Genomic DNA, 19,553 nt, shown 5'->3' with positions numbered 1-19,553 from the left:
ATGAGGTAATTACTGATCGAGACATTTTGCATTTGAAAAGTAAAGTTAATGCTTTTCGGTGGGAAAAACTATGCAATGTACGACGATGTTTCTACATTTCCTCTAACATACACAATTTCAGCATTTTTCAACTGTAATTTATTTTTTTATTGGCCAACACATTCGCTGATACGATACGTCTCCAAAAACCTGAATATCAGCCAACATTTTTTTTTTCTTCATCTTTTTCTTTTATTAGTATTTTTTGGGCATTGTTTGCCTTTATTGCCAGGTTCACAGTTGAAAGATAACCAGAAATGAAGGGATCGAGATGAGAAATGACATCCAACAACAAGGTCCCCGGGCTTTATTCCAACCAGGGATGTTTCATTAATTTCTGACTCCTTAAGCCCTGCCCTTAAGCCCTGACTTATCATGTTTCTTTAAACAGTTTTTGGATAAAAATGGTATATCGCATGAAAAGAAAATCATAGAATATCACCTTCTTTATCTTTTTAGTGTTTGCTGCCATCCAAGTCATCTCATTGGAGAGAGAGCAGCAAAATAATTTACGGTTGGATTAATATTTGTGAAATATTTGTGAAATATTTGTCGATGTTTTTTTAAATTCGTCATTAAATTGTGCAGCCTTGAACCAACAGCGCATTGTGTGTGCTGGACCTCTGGTGTGATCACAAACCACTCTGTGGGATTTTCAACCAAGTAATGAATAATTTACTGTGCTCCTAGAATTCATTTATTTTTTTGGCTGCGATGTGTCTGCCTCTGCTGAAGAAAGGCAGAGAGTTGGTTCTCCTGAGAAATCTCAAGTTGCCTTAACTACAAGTGTTGCGGTCTCGGTGCGGTCCAGAGTGTAGAGCCCCGGAGAGGCGGGCAGTAAGCCGACCATGAGTGAAGGCTGAGAGCTCTGGAGGACCCCCACGCCTGAAGCGCTCCTCAGCTCAGAGTTGTTTCTCTTCACTTTCCACTTGAAGGCAGGTGATGAAACTGAATGCCTGACGGTTTATCATGTGAAGAACAGGAATCCATCAACTATTCACTTAATGCCAGTCTCAAAAAAAGAGAATGAGGCAACTTGAGTTTATAAATGCTTTTAATTTTCTTCAATTTCAGACGTTCTTTTTTCCTAAAAGCAAGGTTACAAAAAGATCCAGTGGCGTAGAGGCTCATAATTTAGCTAAATTAAAAGATCAAAACACACCAGGCTGGGAAATTGAATAGAGGACAATTGCAGTACAAGGGCAATTTGGTTATCTTTTTATACGTGCTTTCAGCGTGGTTATGGCAGATGATTTTTTTTGCTTCCATCTCGCTAGCGTCGTCTTGCAGAGGCACTAAAGTGGCTCTCTCTCTCTCTGACAGACAGCATAATGCATACAGATGCTGTCGTTATAATCCCCCAGAGGTTGTCTTAGTTTGTTCTCTCTGCCTTGTTTTTCTCCAGCGATGTCCTCTCCATCCATCGCTACTTTTGTTATTGTTGGATCGGTCCATACCTCTGAGGTGTTTCACCGGTTTCTTGCCGTGTGTGTGAAGAGAAACGTGTCAGGGCGTTTGTTATCCAGTCCCCTGTCACTCAAAGGTGTACAGGTTTGTGTCCATCAACCACGACTGGAGTTACAGTTGAAGTTGTGATTTGGGTCAGAGGGTTTGCAAATCTGTGAGATATTGTTTCCAATGCTGTTGATGCATGCCGTGTGATTCAGATATGGACTTTCTGACTGCACAAAGGTGTGTTGCCGTTGTTACATGCCACTGTGCACTCTAATGTCCATATACTGCATCTGTTTATGTCTTTCTCCTCTGAGCCCTTAGCTGTTCAATCTGCAGTCTGAAACGAACATGAACTTGTGATTTCAGCTTACAGTCCAGTTCGATTTTCACCTGAATAACAACTGAAACTTTTAGGAACATTTGTATGTGTGGGGGGGGGGGACAAAAACCATTGTGGTGTAGAAATTATTCTGTTTTGTTGTACATAGCTTAGGTAATGTATATATGCATGCATACATTTCTCCAAATGCATGTATTTATAGGAATGAATTGACCTTTTGGTAAAGAAGCTTATAATGCATGCAAACACTGGAAGGCACTTTATCGTGCGATGCAGCTTTACATCACTCTTAACAGCCCTGCGGTGAAGAAAACAACGAGTTTGGACTTTAAAATGCAACTGACCATTTTATTGCAAATTGGTGAGTTGGGCTCAATTGTTAAAAGAAATAGAAGCAAGGTATTCATGAATAGATTGAATTAAAAGGAAAGTCATTGAAACTGAAGTTGCGCTTGCATACACGATCCATGTGGCACGCGTTTGATATCGTGAGCATGTTTTACTATTGCAGTAACACAATGGAGGCATATCTGGAAAATCCACTTTGATCCCATTTGTTGCTGCGCTCGAGCACAGACTCGACGCGCTCGAGTCTCTGAGTATACATCTTTTTGTTGGGAGTAATGTGAGTTGGAATAATTAAGCTGGAGATGATAATGGACTGCGACAGAGAAAGGCCTCCATAATGACGGATGAGAACTCGGGGCATTGTCGGTAAGAGCACAGACGTGGAGATACAGCTGCATCACATTTAGAGCACACACCCAGACCTGTAATTGCAAATCCTTTAGATACACATTAATATCAAGGCGATTTTTATCTCACTGTCATACACAGACACACTGTACTAAAACCCATTTCCGTCGACAAGGAGTACATTTCTTTCTGACCCTCTCTTTCACAAACACCCGACACAAGCAGTTACTCCAAGATAGACACTTATACACTCCCCCGCTCGTTATATTGATCCATGCTTACACAAGTATTAGCACTCACTTGGAATGAGATACATGTCTTCAGAAGCACAGAGCAGAAACTCATCCACACACACACACACACACACACACACACACACACACACACACACACACACACACACACACACACACACACAGTTTCTCATGTTGCTTGGTGAAACATACAACACACGCTAATATGCAAACCTCTAAGGATGACAACACATGCGTCCGCTTTGGGCTGGCAGATTCCTCCATATCCAAACGGAGCCACTGATGTATTCATCGCAGTGTGTGTGATTTAACGAGGTCCACTCCGTCTCGCCATAAATCATATTAATCATCTTGAGCTTTCCATTGATTTTCACTTTTTTTAAGCCATCCCAGTGCATTATTTGATATCTCCAGCGTTTATTTCAAATTTAATGAACTCCAGACACACACACACACACACACACACACACACACACACACACACACACACACACACACACACAAAGAAAACTCTTGAAACTATTTTTCCTTTTAGAAGTCTTTATTCATCTGTGTAGAAAAAAAGATGATAAATGGAATAGCGTTTTGCACCCATTTTTATGTTTATACATAAGAGTGTTTTTGTTTTTTATTATCACGTCTGAGGGTGACATTTTTAATGGAAAAAGGATTTCTGCACAGAATGAAAGGAAGCTTCAGTGCTCTTAAAAAAAAAGACAGTAAGAAAAACAAATGCTGCAAAAATTAAAAACAACCCTAAATAAACTCACACCGAGCTCGTCCAATATTACTGGTACACAGTAACACAGGTTGGAAAAGAGAAGGAGAGCTACTGAAAGTAAAAGGGCTCTCTCTTTCCTTTTATATCACTAATCTCCATCCTTCCCTCCGCTCTCTAGTTCTCTTTACTCTGTCCTCGTCCTCTTTTGATCTCTGGCTGTTTGTTAGCATTTTCCTTTGAAGTTCCTCCTCCCGTAAAGTATATTAGTGGGGTCAGTGAGAGTCAGAGAGCAGGTGCCACTTCCCGCTTCATGCAGTGTGTTTGTTCGCCTGTTAAACTGCACAGTGTAGCGGTCAGGCTGTGATCCCCGTGTCCATGCTGTAGTACGGCTTAAACTGGACGACCTAAGTAAAGGAAATCTCTATGGAAGGCAAGTTTTAGACTTTTATTCAGGAGAATTTAAAAGATTTTTTTTTATAATAACTGGAATGTGTATTTGTTTAACTTTGTCCCAATAAACATGAAGTTGAGAAAAAAAATGGACCTGAGTAAACTAATGGAGTTGACGTCCTACTCACAGAATGCATCAGATCAAGTTTGAAATTTCAGTTGTTTTAAAGTACTATTAAAGTACTACTTTTTCATTTACTTTGATTTCAATTTAAAATACTAAAAATTAAAATGCCCCGTCTCTATCACAACAATTTACTGGCCATGATTTAAAATTGTGTGTTACATCCAATATTCAGTCAACTGTCACACAAGACTATGAAATACTCTAAACTGAAGGAAATATTTTTCCAATTTTGCTTAGAAAATGACTTCAATGATTAATCATTTATCAAAATAGATTTTCTTACGATTGGTTTTAATAGATCGTTTCGTCTCAGCTCTCACTTTAATATCTCTAGTTTTAAAGCCATTCTGTTAGTAGTAGTAGTAGTAGTAGTAGTAGTAATAATAGTAGTAGTTCCAACTTCCACCAAAATATTATTAGCTGCTAAAACTTCTTTTCAATTAAGAAGATTTAACCAGGCTCTAGATGATAAAGAGTTACTATTATAAGATGTATGATTAGATTTCTCTCACTTCATTTGCAAAGGAAATTTAATAATGAGACCAGACCACAAAAGAAATTGGGTGAATGGGTCCATACTTTTTCTTAATTCTGTGGGAGAGGCTTTTAATAGCCGTTCTTCTCGAGCTACTTGTTTGTCCTACGGTCTTGGCAATCATTTGATTGTCTTGCTATGCCTCTCTTCTCTGTGTGTTCCTACAAACATTGGCATGTAAACAGGTCCATTTTATGATGAAGATAGAAGATGACGCATAAGGTTGAGTCTTTTACTTGTAATGATCACAGGCAACTGAAAACATCAGTTCTTGAAGGAAACGTGCAGTCAGGTATTTGCTGAGTGTAGTAGTGGATACACTTAAACTTGAGACATTTTTTTTAATTATGATGTCACATTATTACAGTTGTCACCCCTCTTCATTACCCCGCCCGCACCCTTCTCGGTACCCCATCTTCTTTTCCTTTTGTCTGCTTTTTTTTACCTCATGCCGCTGAATTTGTCACACGCCCTTTTTTCACTTATCGTCCCTTTTTTCCTTCATTTTCTGTCCTCGCTCTCTGCCTTAAGCCATCACACCTCCCTCAGTGCCTCCATCCACCAAACAGCACCCCTCTCCCCTTGTCTTATTTTCTGTTCTAACCACCCATCTATCCATCATCCCCCCCCCCACTCTCTCTCTCTCTTTCTCTCTCTCTCATTAGTCTCCCCATGCTGTGGTTTGTCTCCTGTCTCTGTCAGAACTCTTATCACAGCTGTCAGCTCCCTTGGCGAGAACAAAGTCGTCCTCTGCTCACGGCACCACAAAAGACACGAGAGAAATAAAAGGAAAGAGCCTCCGCCAGAAAAAAAAATGAGGCTGAAAGGAGGAAAAATTAAAAAAGGGAGTAAACCAGAGGAAGAGAGGGGGCTAGGAACACATCTTTTCATGTCAACCATGATGCATTGTCATCTGTGGGTTATAACAACCATTGATTTCTCCCTCTGTCATCCCTTTTATCTATACAGCACAGAGCTTACAGTTGGTAGGAAGATATGAGAGCTATCTCTATACACATCAAGTGCCTTTTCCTCATAAATATATCTCCTGCTAAATCAGCTAAGCCTAGTATATCAACCTCAAATAAGTTACTGTGTATTATTATGAGCTGAGAAGAACAGTAGGTTTGAAAGACACTGAGATATCCAAAAGAGAAAACGTAACCATTTATAACTACAAGAAGGGCTGAAAGAAGGATCTACTGTATATTGTAGTATACAGTAGTAGAATATAGTAGGACTGTTACTTCTGTAACTCAATAGCAATGTCCAATCAACACAGCTGAAATCAGTCTTTTCTACATAGCAAACCAATCAGAATTGAACCAGCAGAGGCACAGAGGGTACTTTGGAAACCAAGGACAACATGGCCACCAGCCAAGGGGTCGTCATCATAGAAATGGCTCCCGGCATTCGTGGCTCAGATAGTGTGTCCCTGTATCATCACGTGTAGGCATAATCTATGTCGGGGATGCCACCCTCTCTGTAGCCACGGTTGGTACCATAAGTGGCATGATGGTGGCTGGTTTGGCTGAGGATGGTGCCATTGAGGCTGCCGGCTCCGTGGCTGCTCCGGTAGGTCCCGTTGGCTTGGGAGGAAGAGGAAGAAGAGGGGAAAATGGTGTGGATGTAAGTGACATCCTCTAGCTTAGGCTGCAGGGGCTGATGGGCCATAGCTGTCATCTGAAACCCTGCAGGAGGGGCCCTGATCTCTAAGATGGAAGTGTCTTTCTTGGTGCCTGACTCCACATAGTCATCATAATGTTTTCCACCCCGGCCCCTGCTGTATGTGCCTGAGTCCCCGGACACGTAACTTGTTCTCTGTCCATACCAGCAGAAGATGCCAAAGATTAACAGCAGGCTTACTAATGCTGTGGCACCCCCTATGATCCCAGCCAATGGCAGGGCTGTTAGTTCTGAGTCCTGTCCCTCTTTATCTGAACCCTCCCCTCCTGTGCTGACCAGAGCTTCTCCCGTTTCTATCTGAGCGCAGGACGGGGCCGAGTCTTTACTGTCTGTGTCCATGCTGCCAACTCGAGATATACCCATGCTGGAACCCCCAAAGGAGGATTCCTGTCGTAGTGGCAGCAGACAGATGAGGTAATGGGAGCGTGGGGTAAGCTGGGTAAGGAGGTACTGCCTCCTCTCTCCAGGTACCAGAGTCTCTGTTATGGAGCCAAGAGCTGCACTGCTTCCCAACCTCAGCCACGACAAGCGGAAGGAGGGTGCCGGCTGTGGGCACAGCCAGCTCACTAGTACACTGTCGGAAGAGAGAGGTTTTACAGTCAGCTCCAGGGCCTCTCCAGACACCTGTCCCCCTTCACCAGGAGGCAGAGGCATAACAAGGCCCGGCCGCTTGGCTCGCAGGGTGAAGAGGGAACCTTGTGTGGGGACCAGCAGGGAGGTAGTGGTGGTGCTGCCATGGGGGACTGAAGCCACTGCTTGGCCCCCTCCAACACCATCTTCACCTCCTCCTCCATCTTTTTCTGCTGGGTTCATCCCCATTCCAGTACTGGGACCAGCAGCAGGGCCTTCACACTGCTCCATCAGGGAGGATAGTTCTTTGAGGGCCTGCCCCCTTACAGGCTCGGGCCCCTGACAGGTCAGACCCCTGACTGTCACCGCTGACCCCCGGCTGTGCAGCCATGCGTGGAGCCAACGAAGGTTGCAGCCACAGTACCAGGGGTTTCCCCGCAGCAGTAGCAGCTCCAGGCTTTCTGTGTCCTTCAGAAGTCCTCGTGGGAGAGTGGTCAGATTGTTTCCTGACAGGTCCAGCCTCTGTAGCCGCCGCATCCCGTCCAGAGCCCCCCGTGGCATGTGAGTCATTCCGTTGTCTTGCAAATGGAGTCGCACAAGGTGAGCGGAAGGTAGGTAGACTGGCGGAGACTGCAGCGCATTCCTGACCAGTGACAGCTCAGTCAGGTTGGAGAGACGGGAGAAGGTGTCATCTGCAATGCGCGTGTTGGCCAGCAGGTTCCCATCCAGGACCAAGCGTCGCAGGGAGGAGAGCCCACGGAAGGCATGTGTGGGGATGGTGCTGATTCTATTGTCGTCCAGTCGTAACTCTTCCAAGGATGCCGGCAAGCCTGCAGGGATGCTTGATAGGTGGTTCCGAGACAGAAACAGTAGTCGAAGCCGTGGAGTCCCAGAAAATGCTCGCTCCTGGATGCTAACTGTGGATATAGAGTTATCATCCAGGTGCAAACGTTCTAGTAATGGTAGTTTGGCCAGAGCTGATCTCGGTAACGTTCGTATATTATTATCCTGCAAATGGAGCTCCCGTAACGAAGGCGGGAGGTGTATAGGGAATTCATCCAACTGGTTGGCATACAGGTAAATCACTCGTATGGAAGTGCTACGTTCCAGTGAGGGAGGCAGGCCAGCGTTACTCAGCCGGTTGCTCTGCAAGTAGAGGATGGCAGCCATTAATGGTAGTGGAGGAATTATACTGAGGCCACGGTCGTTGCAGTAGACAAAACCCTCATCACAGCGGCACACTGAGGGACAAACAATGCCCTCGTCTCCCTCGCCCGTCTCCATGGCAATTGCCGCTGCCGCCAATTCCAGCACCTCAGCCAATAAGGTGAGGCACAGGAGGAGCAGAAAGAGCCAATCGCGGAGCTCAGCAATATTCTCGGCTGCCATGTTGGTGTTCAGCTCCTGATTGAAAGACAAAAATAAGGGAAAATGGATTAAAACAACTACAAAGGCTTTAACTCACTCGTTCTAAGTCAAAGTCACTTTTACATTTAAAAAAGAAAGTAGAAAGAGTTGAATATAGTGCAGGACAAACCACAAAAAATTGATTTCCGTCTAGCGTGCTGTAATTTGTACCTGATGTTAAAAGTTACGTTTTTATCAAGTGAAGAAGATTTGGGGATTAAATGGGCAGACATACTTTATAGGGGCTGTCTAGTATTATATGGGTCAGAGCGACCAAGCAGAAGACAAACGGACACTTAGAGGCAGAAAGTGCGATGAAGGGTGGAGTGAGCAGGCGAGGAAGATTACAAGAATTGGTAAAAGGATGACAAAGATGGAGAAAATTGGACGGTGACATTTTTTTCCAGGGAGATTAACTGAAACGGAGTGAGTGACATGAAACTAAAATGGAGAGATCGGGGAGAAGGAAATCAGATTAATTGCCCACAGTGTTGTTGATTTCTTTGAAGACACCAGAAGTGGTGAACTTGTTGTGACTGCACTATATCTGACCTTCGTATGAAATTATAAAGAGAATACATGTAAATGAAGAAATGGAATAGAAGAATTTTGCAGGTTTCTGGCTTGTATATTCAGAAACACAATGTGCCTGTCTGACGTGACCAAAAACACACAACAAGAAATGCACACACAAATAAGTAAACATACTGAAAACAAAGTATCCACATACAGAGCAGTCTCAGTACAAGCTGACATGTATAATGCATGTTTTCTCTTGGTTGTTATTGTTCGTGAAATTTCTATAAATTATTCAGGCAAGTGGTCTTGAAATCCCCAGAAATGTTTTAGTGAGATATTTTACAGAGAAGCATTTTTCTGCAACATTAATACGTTCCTCGGTCTATGTTTTATGACTTGTCTCCTAGCGAATTCCTGACACTAACATCAATAACGTGAATTTACAATTCAGATAAAGTGATCTCTGTGCACTCACATTCACGTCACACTATTTATAGAATATGAATAATGTACAGTAGTGAAAGTTGTGGAAATTACATAGTGGCGTACTCTTGTTTGAATCCTTTGTTTTTGGTGGCCTCAGGCTAGAAAATGTGCCCTGATGTGAAATGCCTGACATGATTTGACAGCACATTTGATAAACAAATTCTCTAAAGGCAAGTCCCCCCCCACCCTCCCTCCCCTTCTGCGCACACACCCATGCATGTGTATGTGTGTTTGCTTGTATGTGAACTCGGCGATAGATGCAAAATGGCCCCTTGGCTGCAGTCAAAATCCATGCAAAGCAAACAAGAGATGGCAACAATAGAAGAGGATGGGGGGGGGGGGGGGGGGGGGGCGAGGCGAGGTGACAGATGGAGAGTTGGACAGTCAGTCAGTGGTGGAGAGAGGAAATGAGTTTCTGGCAGTGAAGACTCAAGTCCGTATCAGCTGAGTTTGCTGCAAAAACAAGAATGGTGTTGTTTTTGCTTGTAAGATGGGTTTAAAAAATAGCTGCATTTGTGTACCTGTGTGTGTGTGCGTGTGCGTGTGTTAGAGAAAGAGATCAGCATAGACAACAACCAGCCCCTGTCTCAGCGACACAGGCAGTATTTGATTTTTAAGGGTAAAAAAGATTGCCTGTGCCGTGCAATTCGGCACGGACCCAGACTTTATTTATCTCTTTACTTAATGGTATTTTTAGCTTAAATCTGACTATTTCCAGGCGTCGCCAGCATTTGAGAGACAGAGAAAGTAAGAGAGAGGAACATATGCACACAAGAGGGAGTGTCAAGGTAGGAGCTGAGACCATATTGGGAATGCTTTATGAATATCAACTAGCATATGCTTTGGTGCTACACTATCCCCGCTTCCCTTTCATAAATACCTCTTGGCACAAACCTGTATGAGTGTTTTTGCCTACATGCCAAGGTTTCCTATCGACACGTCCTCTTAATGATTCGTAGTTTTTCTGTCTTCTCATTCTCTCCCTCTCTCCAACTGTCGCTCTCCCTTATGGCGCTCTCCCCTTCGCTGTGTCTTTATCTTCCGCTCCCATCCGCCCACCACCACCACCTCCACCTCCTCCCCTTCATAATCTTTCATCATATCCACTCAGGTTTGTTTACAGAAGTGTCCGTGCAGTCCTCTCCTCCCCTGTCTCTTTTTTCTCTTTCTAATCCTCTTTTATCGTTTCCTCTCCAGTTGTCTGTTGATTCCTGCACACTGAGATTGGATCAATCAGCTCTGGTTCAGTCCTCCTGCACAGACCTCCTCTCTCCTCTCTCCCTCATGGCGACTTAGTTTCTCTTTTTCATTTAGATGCAGCAGAGACCCCCTACCTCTTATTTTTCCCCACCTTCTCTTTCTCACTCCCTCTCGTCCTCAGCTTTCTCGCCTCCGCATTCGCCTTCCTCTCCCTTTGCGGCACCCCCCCCACCCCCCCCAACGTTTCAATCATCTTCTGAAATAAAAGCCTTTGTGTGAGCACAGAGTGTGTTTTTTTTTTTTTTTTTTTCCTATCATGTAGCTGAAAGCGAGATGTAAGTGTGGTGTTCTTCATTGCGGAGAATGCAGGAAGAAAGTGTCTGTGTTTTGCGTGTACGGTCTGATCGACCCAGGGTGTGATTGCAGAGGGCTTGCTAACCTGCAGTCTCTGTGCCTTTCACGTCAGCCGCAGCTTTGTTTTTCCCGTATCACAGGTTTTGTGGAGAGGAGTATATAGCGTGTCTGTATGTGTGATTGAGGATGTAGCCGTGGATCTCCGTGTGCTAGCGCAGTTTCTTAGTCTTCTTTGAATCGTTCACAAGTGCAGCCTTGCTCCTCGGGGCCGTTGAATCTTCCTCAGCTTGGGTGAATGATGATAGGGATGATGATAGCCTGTACTCCAGGGCTGCGCAAGTAGCAACACCAGCATGGCTCAAAGCCGCCTCGGCACCCACATCTGTGTGGGGTGTGTGTGTGTGTGTGTGTGTGTGTGTGTGTGTGTGTGTGTGTGTGTGTGTGTCCTACTGCCAAGCTCTCTCTCTCTCTCTCTCTCTGGGGTAAGGGGCTTTTAGGCCTGCCAACTCAAGTCATCTTCAACGAGCGTCCAGGGGGCCTAATTCTGAACCCACTGCTCCACACCCAAATGCTACAGTTGGGCAGACAGTCAGAAGATGGTTGAGGGCTCAAGGGTCCTTCTTCGAAGTCAAAAGCAATCCTGGATACTCTTGCAAGCAGTGGGTCATGCAAAAATAGTTCAGTGCCGTGTTGCACTTGCTTCTAATAACCAGGTAGTGGTTTGTAATTAATGAACAGCAAGGAGAGAATAAGTGGGATTTCCACAGCTCAGAAAAATCCAGCAATATAGTCCTTACAATTATTAGTTGTATTATAACAATTATTACAACATCAATTTCACAGTTCGGTGATGGTAATGAGTATGTTTGAGGCAGTGATGGACAGTTTGGACCGGTGCAGGCTGTAAGAGTTTGATTCAGAGGCTTCTCTCTCCTTCCCTCTCACTTTCTGCCTCACTCTCCTCTGTTAAATGTTTAATCGCTTCCTTTTCAGTTCACACAGATGATCTTCACAGGCTGTATGTAGTTGGCTCTGAGCGGCGCTGGGATGACCGGTCACGTGGCGTAGTGTGAAAAGTTCCCCCGCAGGTCAGCAGAAATGGGCCGCTGTCAAGTATCCTCAAGGTAGACTTCACTGCTGTTTGCTTCAGCAGGACAGCTGGCTGAGTGTCGCTGAGCACCACCCTGAAAGGAGAAAGCAGACAAATACAGTTTTAAAAATCTTTTACTCAGAGATGCAGTGAATCTGAGCAACAAGGTATTTGAGAAATTCAGAAAATGTGGAAAGTCCTTCTCGACCACACACACACACACACACACACACACACACACACACACACACACACACACACACACACACACACAGATCAAAAATTATCCAAAAGTGCAAAACCAGACCCTGTCCATTTTGAGCCCTTTAACTAGATTGTATTATTTAGTGGCCACATTTTTATGGGTTCAATGGCAAGAATTATACATAATATTGCCCCTCAAATCTGTCATGCATCTTGTATACTTCACCTTTAAAAAAATATTCAAATATTGGCACAGTAGGTTTTATGTCTTTTACGTGTTTATTGCTAAAATAAATAAGAATAAAGGTGCTTTTATGGGGCTACATAAATGAGATGCTTTCCTGTCTTTTTTTTTTTTTTTTTTTTACCAGCTGTCTTTTAGTGACGCCAAGATGTACTTTTAGATTTCAATGTTGGCACAGTATGGAATACTAAAAGGTACAGGCTAAATAATTATCCCCATCAGAACGGTTATGCCTTTTAAAATTAAGTACCCAGTGAAAATACCTCCTGAAGGTCAGAGCTCCATATGCGCAACACTAAGCTCCCAACGGACACAACCCTCCCATTAAGGTAACTCCATGCTTTGTATCTTTTTTCTTTTCTTCAAACAAAGCTTTTGAGCTTTCATTAACCACCACGCGTTAAGTGCCTGTACCTTGTGTGCAGAATCAACCCCCCCCCCCCCAGTGAAAACTGGCTTAAGAAATGTAAGGTTTTCATCAGGCATACTGAGTGTACAGAGACAGATTCATCAAGGCCATTAACTGCTCCGCTGCTCACATTCGCCTGTTCACTTCATCCCAGAGTAAGTAGACTACATAACCAACTGGGAAATTATCATGCAGTTTGCTTAAACACAAATAGAGACAAATAAAGACGTCCTCATTTTCATTTTCAAAGGACACGTGCTGCAGCTGAGAACAAGTTGGTCAACAGCCTCGTGTCTGTGCCTGGAGGTTTCCTTGAAAGGGTTTTTTAAAATCATCCATGAATTGTGCATCATATATCCTGAACTCTGAGCCTGTGTGTGTGTGTGTGTGTGTGTGTGTGTGTGTGTTTTTCTAGTTTAGGTTTCATGTTTTAACTGGTTTCACAAATAGAAAGGAATGTGTTTAATTGGGTGTACAGTTTAGTAGGGTAGCTGGTGTGGGACAGAGTGTGTGGTGAGATAACCTGTCCATTTTAATAAAACAGCTCCAGAGTGATATCCAGTTTGTGGCGTAGTAAACTGATTTATATGTACGGAGTGTGGCTAACATGCGTAATGAAAACGGCACGAGATGGGAGAGAATGCTAAATAGACATTGTTTGCAAAATGCATCGACTTTGTGATTGGCATTTAAGGAGAAATGAGATAATGGTCTGTTCAAGGGCAGTCTAGATGTATTCAGAGCTTTATGTTTGGAGCTGTAGGAGCATTATAAATGGCTATACCCTTTTTATTCCATCCCTTTGTAATTCATGGATTGATACGTCTAATACTTCAAAATCCTCTCATGTTAGTATTTTGGAGGGCAAGGCTTTTAAGTGGCTTTGAAGTCAAATCATAATTCAAATGAAGACTTTTAATTGGATGTCATCAGTCATGTATTAAAAGCAGATGTCCCCTTTAATGACAGTTACTGTCGTTTTTAAAACAAGTCCCCTTAATTGGTTGCAATGTCTAGTCCAGAACTACCCGTACACTCAGCACTAATCTATGCCTACCGCAGGCAAAATGTCTGCCTGCATTGGACAAGATGTGAATATTGAACATCAGCAGCATTTCAACAGCGCCCTGCCATCGCCCATTAGACATCAATATGTGAAGCTCTATCTGTATAATGTCGAGGCTGTCCTTAAAAACTTTTTGTGATGGCTTTTCAGAGGCCTGGCTATAGGGCAGTGTGATGGGGAAGAGGAGACGAAGGAAATAGGGAGCATTAGGGAGCACGTATTAGAGCAGGGAGTTAGGAGAGCAAAGCTAGACTCTCGTCATTTAGGAGAGGGGAGTATCTGAAAAAGATGTCTGTCGGAGCTCGAGGAAGGTCAGATAAAAGGTACAGAAAGTTACCGACTTCTGTTCGTCATAAATATTGCTGAAGCAAAGGCACAACTTTTCAAAGGAATGTCTCCCTTATTAATTGTATTAGATTAATCCAACATCTGAATATAGCAGTTAACCTCTAATCTCCTTAAAAAGGAGATTACAAAAGCTGTTAATGGTGAACCTTGACATGGAGCCAGCCATCTTTTGCTGGATCACAAAGAGTTGAGTTTATTTCTTCTTTTATACAGATTTCATGCCTCTGATGTTAAAAGGTGCAGTTTTTTTAAATGCATGCTCATTAGAATCTATAAAAGCTGACATAGTCCAGTGTCATTTCACACACTGAAGTTCAGACAGCATAGAAAACGTCTCGACTGTGAATGGTAGTGGTAAAGGTACTTCATCGTGAGGTCAACAGCTGATATAACTTCTGATATGAAGTTTCATTAAGTCTCTAATGTCAGGCAGTAAAAATGTTAGATGTTGACACCGTTTTCTATGTGTATTTAGAATAAATACAAAACATGAGAATACAGTAGTGCTGAAACGTTTAGTCAGTACATCGATAAGTAGTTTGACAGAAAATGTTGCCAAAATGTTGCCAACAACTTCAACGCTTACCTCCGCCAAGGAGATTTTGTTTTCGGTTAGGTCTTTTGTTCGTTTGTCAGCAGGATTACAGGAAAAACTACCGGCCCGATTTTCATGACATTTTCTAGGAAGTTGTAGCATGGGCCAAACAAAACCTCATTCAATTTTGGAGCGGATCTGTATCACGGGTGAGATACACACATTATTTTTCACTTATGGAAAAGGCCTTGGCGGAGGTGTTTGCTCTCTGAGTGCTCCACAGTTATTTATTGATTTAATGATTTAAACCCAAATGCCAACAAGTTAATGGTTCCAGCTTCTAATATTTATTGCTTTTCTTCTATGATAGCAAATTGAAAATATTTGTCTTTAGGACCATTGGTCGGACAAAACGAGCAATTTAAATTTAAACTTTGTAACTGTGATGACTTTTTTTTTTTTTTTTTTACTTCCACCGAGGATGTTGTTATCGGTCCAGTTTATTTGCTTGTCAGAAAGATTACAGAAAGTATTGGCCCCATTTTCACTTTGGAGCAGATCCGAATCACTGTGTGGATACACAAATTATTTATCACTTTCGTTAACATTGTGAGATAGAGCATGGCCTTGGCTGTGCTCTTCCAGTTACATTCTAGTCTTTAATTTAATTAATCAATAAAATGAGATTGATTCATTGATGATGGAAATACTCATCATAACCCAAACCCTAGATGGACATTATGGCACATCTTTTCTAAAAAAGATGTGCACTTGTAAGAGTTTCTTTCTTGTATTTGTCCAGAATTAAATCTCAGGTGTTGGCCAACAAGTGTTCAGGCCACAGTCCATTGCATTTTGGTGTGTTTGAAATTTCTTTAATTAATGTCCTGTATCCTTACAAAGTGAAACCACAGTCAAATGAGTAACAGTTCTCTGGTCACAAAAGTACATTAAGAAAAATAGACCTAAGAAACGCTGCGACATGACCTACAGTGATGTAAAACAGTGAGGGTTTGCAAAAAAGGAGTAAATACATGAATCATACTAGAGTTGCTCAGTGATAACTGTAAAATATCTCATGCTAGTACTGTGTTAGTATTTTCCCAGCAAAAAACACCACTAGTGAGGAGCTGTAGCAAAAATACAGAGAGCAGTTCCCACACTTGGGCAGGTGACCCATCTAGTGTTGAGGTTATAAACATTCCTGACTGACTCTTCACTCCGTCTTTTCTGTTGTACTTGTTCATTCCTAGTGGGGACAGAAATCCCCGCTCTTGTGAGCCAGTCAACGGCAACTTTGTAGCCTAAAGGCACGCGGCAAAATGTGACTTTCACTGTGGCTTCTTCGCAGTCTAACTGCTCTCGCTGTTTTGTTTTCCTCTTTGCTTTGTACTATAACGATCAGATATTAGCATCTTTTTGCTTTGCTTTGTGGAGAAGGCTGAATAAACCGAGAACACATAGAGAAATGTACAATAATAAACATATAAAGACAATACATTTGCATCTGAGCTCAGGGCTGCGGAAGGCTCCGGCATAACTAGCTCCGACATGTGTTGGACACTTTTTACGCAACACATCTGTTACAGAAAAGTGTACAGATGTGTAAATCAGTGCATGTTCTTAAAGATTTGGAGGTAACATATGAACTGAAGTATGGCCAGAGCGTCACCTTGTATAGTCTCCAGATGGAGAGTGTGGTACTATAGGTGTGTCGACACAAATACGTCTTTCTTTGACATGAGGTACTACAAGAGGAAATTAAGACGGACTACGATGCCTCTGGTTACAAAAAAACCCAATACAAATTGTGTAATTGGGTGTTTTTTGCCATTTTGGCAAAAAAAAAAAACACCAGGAAAAAAACATCTTTTTTTTTTTATTGAAAATTCTCCCCCAGACGACCTTCGAGCTGCATTTTCACAAATTTGAAACGTTGTCGTGGGCGGCAGCAGGAAATTGACAATATCAAATCTCCTTTTCCATCCACCCTTTGCTCCGTCAGGCTGTTCAGAATAATTTGGAAAATGGAAAGCAAAGAAAAGTGACAGCTGTGATACTTGGCAGAGTGCTCGCTCTGTGCACTGTAGGGAGCAAGGAGATAGGAAGTGAGGGAGTAGGAGCTAGGGATTAATAGTTATGGGGCTGGGGACCAAAGTCTGAGTACTTTGTAATCATGTGGCTGCCTAACCCCAGTGTTAGCGAGGTTGATGAGCATGCGTCCCTGCTGACACACTCTCTCTACATCCACTCTGCTGAATATTAATATGGAGGAGAGAATTCCTCTGAGTCCCATTGTCAGACGGCCCTATTGTTCTCCGCTGGCCTCTCGGCGTGTGTGCATGTGCGTGTTTAGTGTTAATGCGTAAGTTGGTGTCTAGATTGTGTGCTTATGCATATTATGCCCATATCGTCATCACGTGTGTGTGTCGGCTGCAGCAGAGCAGTAGTTAAAGCGGCAGTGAGGGAGATGAGGGGTGTGTTCATGGCCCGCCATGGCCCATAAAGACAACTGGCCTGAGAACACTTGGACCAGCCATCAGGGCCCAACATTGGCAATTATTTCACCTAGAGGCACTATCTGTAAAATGAACACTCTCATTAAAACGGCCGCGTGTGTGCACGGGTGTATTCATGCAAATTGTGTGTGTGTGTGTGTGTGTGTGTGTGTGTGTGTGTGTGTGTGTGTGTGTGTGTGTGTGTGTGTGTGTGTGTGTGTGTGTGTGTGTGTGTGTGTGTGTGTGCGCGTGTGTGCGTGCGTGCGTGCGCATATGCCCGCAAGTCAATTTAGAGGCACGGCAAATATATGGCAGCACAAATGCTTGTCTTTCAATCAAAGCGTAATGTGCTGTTTATGATGTTTGACTTTGGATGTGTGCTCATGTATGTGTGTATTTACACATTTCTTGTGTGTTTGCGGGCACATCTGTGACTGTGTGTGTGTGTGTGTGTGAAACTGTGTTTATGTAGGTGTGAGTATGTATCTGTATGGATTTATGTGTGTGTGTGTGTGTGTGTGTGTGTGTGTGTGGGACTGTTTAACTACCCCGCACACGTAACTTCCCCATCTCTGCCTCCCTGTTTCTCATTTACTGAGCGAGCGCCAGAGAGAAGGAGTGTGTGGGGGGGGGAAACGAGGAAACAAGCGATAGGGGGGGAAGGAGAAGGAGAGGAAGGGAGAAAGAGAGATGGTGAAATAGAGGCGGAGAGGGAAGGAGCAGGGTGGAGGTTTACAGGAAAAATGAAGTGAGGCTGGAGTAAAAGGAAGAGAGGAAGGAGATGGGGGGACGACAGAGAAGAGGGGGAGATAGAGAGAGGCAGGAAAGGGGGGGGGAGAGGCGGAGGAGGCAGCAGATTTATGAAGCCATTGGAATGTAATTTGGAGGCAGAAATTACTGTCAGCCTGAGCAAGGTTTAAAGTCAGTGAAGCCTGAATCCAGGGCCTGCCTCTGTGTGTGTGTGTGTGTGTGTGTGTGTGTGTGTGTGTGTGTGTGTGTGTGTGTGTGTGTGTGAGACTATGTGTGTGTATGACTGTGTGTAGCAAGTATCACAGACAAATGGGATGCAGAATAATACCACAGTTGCTCTGCAGTTACTTGTCATACACACTGATCGGCGTGTGTGTGTGTGTGTGTGTGTGTGTATATGTGCATGCATTTTTTTTTTACTACTCCTCCATGCATGAGTGACGTGACTACACGGCATCGGAACATAACCCTGCATTCATATTTAACAGCTCATATTTCATCTATGCTTGAAGACACACACACGCACACACACACACACACACACACACACAGACAGACGCAGGCACTGAATTCTTGTCAGGCTCTGAAGGCCGTGACTCCGGCAGACTTAGTCGAGGGTGTCGGGGTGGACGCAGCGAAGGCTGGAGGGAGCAGTCCGGGAGAGGAAAAAGACAGAGAGAGTGAGAGCCAAGGGTAGACGGAGAAAAAGGTAGAGGTGGGAAAATGAAAAAGAGAGAGAGAGAGACGCGAAGAGGGGCTACAAAGAAGAGTGAGAGGGATGTGACTGGCTTTCTAACACAGCGACACACAGCTTCCATTTAGCATGAGAAGGAGGGGCAGAGAAGGAGAGAGATGAGGGAGAAGACAGACGGGGATAATCGGCAAAGATCTGAAGGGAGGCACTCTGCTGTAACACCCCCCCCCCCCCCCCCCCTTCTGGACAAATTCTAAAGAAAAGACCAAAACCAACAATGTGTTACTTTTTCTAACCTGCCCGTGGCTCTTAGCCCCAAGCCCATTTGTTTCTCCCAAAGACACATGTCTCTGATCCAGATATATATAGTTTAATAAAAAGAAAAAGGCTCAGTAATTTCCTCAAACAGCTGAGTGAGTATTTTAAATAGTGAGTATTTACAGCAGCAGGATAGTGTTTGTGGCATTAGCTTAAAATAAACGAGTCTGTTTATTGTAAAGAACAGTGTCTCAATTCTTTGTTTTTCATAATTTCTGACGAAAATGTAGCTCAAACATTTGTTATGACATCTAGCTCTTGTTCCTACGGACTTTCTCTGTCATTTTAAAGTCATCGAATGTACAGTTCTACAACACAGAGGAATGACGCTGGTTGACTTTGGTGTTTTTGTGGGATTTTTTTGGACAAGATGAATATATAATATTGCTAACCTTTTCCATTAAACTATGGACATTGTGATGATTTCTAACCCATTCCTGCTCCCAGCTCAGCAAACAGGATTGGCTGGTGATGGAAGTCCACCGATGGCTGCATGCAAAGCAAAGGTGGCTGTCCCTGATAATCTGATTGGACGAAACGTGGACACTTGCGCCGACT

General features: G+C 43.4%; 2 protein-coding genes across 6 annotated transcripts in view; one reads left to right on the top strand and one right to left on the bottom strand.

Moving 5' to 3' along the window:
• The window catches only part of macrod1 (mono-ADP ribosylhydrolase 1), a 98,425-nt gene that overhangs the window by 16,747 nt on the left and 62,125 nt on the right, over positions 1-19,553 (top strand). The gene's annotated exons all lie outside the window — the stretch shown is intronic.
• The window catches only part of flrt1b (fibronectin leucine rich transmembrane protein 1b), a 32,573-nt gene continuing 16,332 nt past the window's right edge, over positions 3,313-19,553 (bottom strand). For all 3 annotated transcript variants that reach the window (XM_068714946.1, XM_068714947.1, XM_068714945.1), the window contains exons 2-3: positions 10,925-12,023; positions 3,313-8,277 (exon numbers count right to left, since the gene is read on the bottom strand). In XM_068714946.1, coding sequence (XP_068571047.1) covers positions 6,061-8,262 — 2,202 coding nt within the window. In that variant the 5' untranslated portion in view covers positions 8,263-8,277; positions 10,925-12,023 and the 3' untranslated portion in view covers positions 3,313-6,060. The remainder of the gene's footprint in view (positions 8,278-10,924; positions 12,024-19,553) is intronic.

This window comes from Cebidichthys violaceus, unplaced genomic scaffold, assembly GCF_023349555.1.
Source record: "Cebidichthys violaceus isolate CVI_PGR_0920_01 unplaced genomic scaffold, fCebVio1.0.p SCAF_2, whole genome shotgun sequence".
In the NCBI taxonomy this organism is placed as follows: Eukaryota; Metazoa; Chordata; class Actinopteri; order Perciformes; family Stichaeidae; genus Cebidichthys; species Cebidichthys violaceus.
Note: the sequence above shows the minus strand (reverse complement) of the source record. Positions and strands in the feature narration are given on the sequence as shown.